Here is an 8,445-nt window from a genome sequence, read left to right on the forward strand (position 1 = left end):
TGATTGCCGTCCCCAAGCCATCGAAGGATCCTGCAGTCCCTACTAACTACAGGCCCATTAGCCTGAATACCATGGCAAAGGTTCTAGAATCTTTGATCCTCCACCGCATTTTCCAGCCTCTGGCGGCGGCTGCGACAATCCATCCAGAACGGTTTGGATTCGCTTCCCAACTGTCAGCTGAGCTTCAAGTCCTTAGGACCACGGTACGTGTCAGTAAGAGAAAAAGAACTCTTTTTTACCGTAAGATATACATATCTGAAGATGATCTTATGGACTGAAACCGTTCGTGACACAAAAAGAAATGAGCAAATGTTTGTATGAAAGAGTATTTTAAATCTATAAATACAGAATTAAATGTGATGCATGAAGTTCTGGTCACGTGTCAAGCCACTCGACAATATTCATTTCACACATCGGATTAAAAATTAAAATTGCCATTCGGCTACACATTCTTCTTTATTTATTTTATTTACGGCAAAATTTCACCTGTCAAGATGAGGGCCAACAGACCTTCTCTTACATCCATTTAACCATTCTTAGTTGGTCAGCATTACAGTTTGTATAGTACAGGAGCAATATAATAATATGAGAATATGTATAGTAATGAATATATGCAATTTAATGAATGTCAGTCTTATTATCATTGTATTAAGCAATTTCCTCGATATTTTCCTGTCGAATTTGAGTAAACATCTAAAATAAATGTAGGGCAGCAGTGCAGAAGGAATGAAAGTGGCACAAGAAGCTTATTGATCAGAGAAACAGCCAGGAATTCATTCTCTATCGGCATCTTATAGCAGTAGAAATGTCCGTAGCTAAAGCCCGGGTCGGCAGACTGCTTTGGCAAAGCCCTGCTTTCTTAAAGCTGGCGAATGATTTGATGAGTACCGGATGTTTCTTTCTGGAGTAATAGTAATAAACATTACGACGTATCACGTCCTCAGCTTATGTCGGTAGTCGACGTATTCACACAACCTTTTCTCCTCAGTTTTTCCAGCTTTGATTCCTTTTCAGTTCCCTCATGTTTCTCCAACACTGCCTTACTAATCTTCATAACTGCTTTTGTTTGCATTCAAAGCATCAATAGCTATTCTCAAGTACTTTGCTAATAAGAGAAACGGACAACAATTTAGTGTTTTCTTATATTGAGCAATGATGTTAAACACAAACCATTTCTTTCAACTGATTTCGTGCATCTTTCTCCTAACCCTGAAAGTGACATGGAGATTTTCCACTGATAAAATATGATGTACCTGCTTCTGACATGGTTCAGAATCAACAGCACACGAAACACTATCTCAGCATACTTGAATAGGCGCTTATAACCAGTATAGGAGAGATCGTTTTAAGAAGCCAAAACATCAGCTTCTGTGACTGTAATAAATTAAAACGAAAAAATGATAACGTTTACCGACCATAAGAGACAGCAAGTTCTCTAAAACTGATTCACAGAGGAAGCGGGGAAGTTTTGTGTCATAGGGTAATGGTTCTGCAACTGCAAATGGTAGCTGCGAATACAGGTCTCGGGAGACAGCTGAATGCGTGCAATGCCTCCCGCATCTGCCTCACCAACACTACCATCTTGTCAGTTCTGAAGAAATTTTGAACTCATTACAATGGAGTATGAATAATAGGCACCATCATCTAATGGTACCACATAAATGAAGATTATAAACATAATGTTTTCTGCGTACGTTCACAGCCACATGTTCGTCTACCTACAAATAAACTGTCATGGACTATACATTCATTGTCCTCGATAGCCTGCTGCAGCTGCACTGTCATCCTGCAATCATCAGTGGAGGAAGTCATAGAGATACCGGGTGTTGTATTGTATGGAGGTACGAAGCAAAATTAAGGTTTGAAGGCCCATTAACGATGACGCCATTATTTCCCTTAATAGATGTAGGGAAGCCTAAACTTTAATGGCCAGACGGGAATTCCAACCACTGAGCTCCCATACGCGAACTCTGTGTCTTCCTGCAGTGTCACCGAGCTCTTCTGTAACTGATGCGGACACGAGTCAGGTAATGTGGACCTAACCATACGCCGTCCCATAATGTCCCGCAAGTATTCAGCGAGGGACAGATTTGATTAAGAAAATTGACGAAAATTGGGGAGAGATCGCTGCGTAATGCGAGCAGTGTTCGTAGGGGCGTTCTTCTTCCGAACATACAGAACGAAACAGGACGGGCTTTATGGTGTTGGGGAGGTATCCCTTAACAGACGGAGGTCTAATATGTGCTGCGGTCACTGTGTAATCTGCAAAGTCTGCTCGTCCGACGTCGCGGCCCAGGCCACATCCCGTCCTGTCCTATGCTAGAAACACGAGCATGTCGACAGTCCACGGAAGGACCATCGAGCCCGCTACGTGCTAAGTGTACGAATAAATGCCCTGCCTATCGTAACTGTCATCTTAAAACCTCCACTTGCATACTGGTTGTAGGTGCCCCTTCAAGGGTGCTGATATTAGTGTGTCTAATAAGCCATGTTACGCAGATCCTCGTCAGGTATCGCTGCTGATAATGTTCCAGATTTTTAAGAATGCGTCTGTAGCATGTTCACAATTCAGGACCATAAAAAAAGGTGGGAAACAGTTGTATAAGAGGACCTTTGTTGCAAAATTGACATAATGATTGTAAAATACTCGAGATCCTAGTCAGTCAAAGGAGCTCCAGCACGGTTAATTCTGCAATGAATTTCCGAATCTATATTTGTATTTTGAGAGGACGTTGCTAAGGTAGCCAAACTCACTCCGTCGATGGAGACACTAATATTCTTCCCGAGGTCCTGGTTGAAATCAATCTTTTTGTATACTGTGGAAACGGCATTCTGAATTAAGCCTAGCTGTTCTTTAGACTGAGTTACAACTGCATTAAGCAGAAGAATTTAGAGCCCATAGCTTTAGACGGCTCACATTAACAGTTTCTCACCAATCCTGTAAGTTAGAGGAAGAACATATTTTCTGTGAACTTCATGACAAAGACGACAGAGGAGGAAAATAACATTGAGGCAATCTCACATCCCTGATTAATACCGATATAGGTATAGGATGGCTCACAAACGGTGTCGTTACCAATGACAGCTGCTGTTACATCTCTTCAGATCAATTTAAACATGGCAATAAATTTCTGTGGAAATAAAATCTTCCATAAACGTTCAAGATTTCGAGAAAAATGCCTTAGTGAGGTAGAAAAAGACAGTGTAATAACTCAATTTGATTCCTTCTATTTTCCCTGAAGGTGACGAGCTGTGGTTCCTTTAGAAGCCTCGAAGCCAAATTGTCTCTCTGGCAGTAATTTCTTCACTATGGGCATAGCACGATTTGCGAGTTTTCGAGTAATTAATTTTTACAAGCTAGACAGTAACGATATTTTGTGGCGGTCACTGCAGTCTGTGCGATATGCTTTCCTGTGGATGGGAACCATCAAACAATTTCTGAAATGAGGAGGCATTTCTTCAGTATTCCAAATCTTGACTGGCAGCCCTCTTAACTCCAGATCTAGTGGGAAGTGAAGCTAACCTTTGATGGGTGGTTGTTCCATTACAGAAGATCTTCAAAATGTCGCTTCCACCTATTCATGATGGAACACTGATATTTTAGAAGTATGCTCTTATTACTGGACCAAAGAGGATTCCTACAAGAGCTGGTTGTACCATAAATTACTTTTATGGTGTTGAAGAACTATCGTATTTCTTTGCCTGCAAGATAAGGTTTATTATACAACACGCTTTCTTCAGCGCACAGGTAGTTCTTTGTACATTTGCTTTAGCAAGACGCAAGGTTTCTTTCTTTCTTTCTGGTGAGTGAGTTCACCTTCTTTCACCAGGCTTTCAAGGCTCTCCTCTTCACTGTGACCTTTACTTCAATCTCTTCATTTCTTTATGTCCCAGTTTCTTTCCAGATGTCTGAAATAGTGGTCTTCGAGCTGTCCCAGTGTTGTGTTACATTCCTTCGACAATGTCTGATGAAGCTATTTTCAGTATTATGAGGCCTGTGTAAAAACACTGATTTATTCTTTAACTCAAATACTCAGCCCTCACATGATAGTGGTACGAATGGTAATACTGAGAAACCTCACATGTTCATTTTATGACAAAACTGAGTAACCTACAATTTTGTACTTAAAATATATACACCGATTGTCATATGGAGAAACCCCTTACGTTCCGGCATTTTCTGTGTTATCGGCCACTGTATAACCTAAACTAAAGAGAAATCCCACATGTAAAAATATATGGTCTTTCTCAAAGTTTTAGGTTTCAGCGCTGTCATAAACAGAAAGAATAATCACTATTGCCACTTACATTTTAGTTTAATCAGTTTCTATTGTTATTGGTTGTGAAATTTTAGACAATGGTGACGCTACAGACAAATGTCAGAAATTACTTGCAGTTGAAGAGAAAACAGACAGATTCTGCCATTGCAGGTCTCTCGTTTGATTTTATGCAGAACATTCCGTTGCCTCAGATACCAATATTACACACGCTTTACTTGCGTCAGCTATCAGTAAATGTCTTTATTGTGCATGACTTCGAAGTGGAAGTGCCAGGTTTTACCTCTGTCATGAAGGGATAGTATGGAAAACCACAATGAAATCTGTTAATTTCCTTTTGATTAAATAAATGAAAATTTTCGCAACTTTATAAGTACCTTTTCTTGTTCTCTGACTCCTATGCAGGCCAAAATAAAAACTTCCAATGATGAGGTTTTTAAAAATTCTTGTAGCACAGTGAGGATTTCAGTTAATCAGCCATGTGGTCACTCTTGCGTTCCTCCTGACAGAGATTTCAGCACGGTAAAAAGAAAAATTAGAAAGACGGATACGACATTTTTGCTGAAAGAATGAGCACAATTAATAATAGGGTCCAGCACAAAGAATAATTTTGAAGCGAAAATACCAAAAACAGAAGATGTGCTAAATTTTAAGAAATGGTTGCCAAAGTTCCACCGAAAGACTGCTATTTCCGTTGAAACTCGAAGAAGGGCTACGCAAAGACATATCCATAAGCAGTTTCAATGTATCATTCATGCAGTTCCGCTATTCACATGAAAGACTTAGTGTTTTTTAATTTAGTCAATTCATTGACGGAGCAGAAGAGTACACATTAAAACTGGTCGATCCATCTGTAAATCCATCAAGCCTTGTAAGTCAGACTTATCAACATAATGTGCTTATAAATGAGAAGAAAATGAATGAACTACGGCGATTTCTACCATTCCTACCAGAGGAAGAAATCATCCAGAAATTCTACTCTGACAGATGCAATTGGCCAAGATGTGTCAAACAATGAATCATATGTGGAGTATAATGCCAAAGAGAATGAAAAATGGACGTAATTTGTTTTATTTCCTCCATAAAAGCAATAAAGCATGAGGTAAGTAACGATTTGCTCTAATTTATTACAAGATGTTTAGGAAGCCCGCATGATCAATAAATAAATTTTAACTAAATGTCAAGATTATCTACAGCGCATTGGCATTCTTCCCTCTACATTCCTTTTAACTGATAATGAGAAACAATATAGAATGTCAGTGTAATTTAAGACCTGAAATGTTTTTGTGTATTCTGAAACGTTTAATATTTTGGATATATGGATTTTCACAACATTCTCGTAGTAGTGTTAGTCTGTGCGTGTGCTCTGGTTAGAGACAGAAACCAAACCTGCGAACACGACTGTCCTCTTCCCGGTGTAGATATTGCTCCGTGGTTATGTCTTGTGTTGTTGCTGCACAGCTAATACCTAATCGGACCTGTCGTCGGCAAGCGTGACGATTCCTACGGCGAACAGACCGCTGCTCCTCAGGGGATGGACTCCAGTGGAATTTCTGAGTTCAGTGAAACTGGAACTGCTATCGATCGGGGCTTATTGCTGGTTTGAACTGAAACTGAGCTCTATTTGTTGCGGAAGACTTACAACGTACAACACAGTTCCTGTTGTGCTGGCGACCCGTACGGTCGTCCGCACGAATTGCTATCGGTCTCGCTCCGCCTAACGTTTAGGCTGCCCCGTGTAACCAGTATTGCCAGATGGAAGGCTAGCTTGCAGTGGAGTACGACACTGCACTGTCTGGTTCGCCGTTGGAGTCTTGCTTGTGCCGTTGATAACGACTGGTTCATCCACCTTTAGGTAAAGTTTCCTGTCTGAGAGCAAGCGAGTGTCGTGACCAACAGCAACTAATCCGCCTCTCTACAAAACCGTTGACATGGTGGCAGAGGACTCTGTCTAAGGAGTCATTTGATCGCCAGAGTCTCGTCAGTCTAGAGCAGGGTTTACCTAGTGTGGGTGGATTTTCATGTGGATAGCCTAGCTAGCAACCGTTATACCACTACAAAGAAGTACCAACTTTACGAGAACTTCACGGACTGAAGCCCAAGGAAATGAACCTGAAGGAATTCCTAGAAAAATTGTTCTGTCTGTAAGATCTGGCTCTAAATAGCATCTCATCATACATGAACAACAATATATAGCAGAAAAAATTAAAAAACGCTTACCACATTGTACTTTTATGATAAAATGAATAGTAAAAATTAAAGCAACCAGTGCTCTTCTTTTTCTAAATAAACGTGGTCCATGCACATTACACTGTGATTAAATTTGGTAATGGTGATTCTGTGCGAAAATTATTTAAAAAAAGTGCCGGTCGATGTTAAGTTGTTGTGCTATGCAGGTTCAGTGACATACAGACGTGTAGCGTGTTGCTGCACTCAGCTTGTAAGGGTACTCGAGTGTACGCCATTACAGCCACCACTCCCTTCTTGTCGGGGGTGATCACTACTTTGCTCCAACCTGGTGAGGTGTTGAATATGCTTTGGCACGCTTTTGAACCAGTGAGGATATCTAGTTTGCTTGTAGCGTGTTCCTCTTTGTTCCCCTTCTTTTACGACCAACTGCTACAAATTAACTGTGAACGATGGGCTACCAACGACAGCATGACGACTATCACCCAATAACTGTTCATATTCATAGTTTCTCAGACTGTCTCGTTTGAAGCAGGGAAGTTGTTCACGGTTCTTGTTGCCCTCTGGAAATAAAGAAATCTACGCATTGACTCAGTACTATAAATGCTATGTTACGGTTCTTGCGGCTTCCCCCGTCGAGTCCTCCCTCGGGCATGGGTGTGTGCGTCATCCGTCGCATAAGTTAGTTTAAGTTAGATTAAGTAGTGTGTAAACTTAGGGACAGATGACCTCAGTAGTTTGATCCCATAAGACCTTACCACAAATTTCGAAAATGCTGTAACTCTGTCCCAGACTTCCTAATTCTTCTCACAGTCAATAGACGTTAGGTAACAATCATTGCTTAAATATTTCACTATTTTAAAAGTCTAAGAAGGCATACGTTTTTCTATTTTAATTCCTATTCGTTGCTGTTGTCAATTATATACATAGGTACTTTAGATACAAACAATTTGCGTGCTGCATGTTGCTGACCTCTTTATATATAAATGTCCGAAATGTTGTTTTGAATACACTTCTTTTTTTAAAAAATTATTGAGCTAATGTTCTCACATTAAAGGATCAAAGGTACTACATTTTACTTTCCATACACCTCGAACATATGTTAAAATTAAATGTATTCCGTCTTAAATTCTGATTAACTGTGTACTTGTATTTCAGATATTAAATGCCTGCGTCAGGAAGCTGCGAGTCACATCTTGACGGAGGCGGAGGAAGGCATCGAATTCCTCAAGACCAGAGAAGAGTTCTGGCGACAGCAGAGGCCCATACAAGTGAACAACAAAAAGAAGAAGAAGCATTAGAAGTAGATGTACCTGGTCACGACGCGCACTGTATTCTGTAAACTTAGTGTACAGTTTTCACCTTAGCTGGACCGAACCTACAGACTCAGAAGATTCGTAAAGTGTTTGCGAGACTTCTCCATAATGATGACTGATTTTTGATTTTCGATATACCATTCCAGAAACTTCTTGACGGTATTCAGAAGAACGGATGTTCTCTTGATCTTTATGTCTGATTCCAACAAGCATCGAGTCAGTTTCCACACATTGATGTTAAAGGAACTCAGTAATTGATAACTGCTAACTGTTCCGTGTTCCTTTGATGAATAACTACGCACTTGATGTAGGAGCTTCCATGAACGCCAGTCGAAAGACAAAGTGTCATGATATTAAATTGTTTCTTATCAATCTTCCAAACGTACAAATAGTTAAGTACTAATGATTATTTATACTGTTGAAATGATCAAATTACAGTGTTTAGAAGAATGAAAAGAATAAAGTGTTTCGGATAACTTATTGCGAAAAACTTTAGTTTCACTGTAATTTCAATGCCTCTTATTGGATTAAAGACGAGCTCACTCACGCACGAACGAACACACACACACACACACACACACACACACACACACACACACACACACACACAAACAAACAATTACAAAATATTCATTCGACGGATTGTTGATATTATTTCTCAGTCG

General features: G+C 40.1%; 1 protein-coding gene across 1 annotated transcript in view; it reads left to right on the plus strand.

Moving 5' to 3' along the window:
- The window catches only part of LOC126156886 (outer dynein arm-docking complex subunit 4-like), a 170,615-nt gene extending 162,850 nt beyond the window's left edge, over positions 1 to 7,765 (plus strand). The window contains exon 6 of the mRNA XM_049916339.1: positions 7,623 to 7,765. Coding sequence (XP_049772296.1) covers positions 7,623 to 7,765 — 143 coding nt within the window. The remainder of the gene's footprint in view (positions 1 to 7,622) is intronic.
- The last annotated feature ends 680 nt before the right edge of the window (positions 7,766 to 8,445 follow it).

The sequence above is a fragment of the Schistocerca cancellata genome, chromosome 2, assembly GCF_023864275.1.
Source record: "Schistocerca cancellata isolate TAMUIC-IGC-003103 chromosome 2, iqSchCanc2.1, whole genome shotgun sequence".
NCBI classification, from domain to species: Eukaryota; Metazoa; Arthropoda; class Insecta; order Orthoptera; family Acrididae; genus Schistocerca; species Schistocerca cancellata.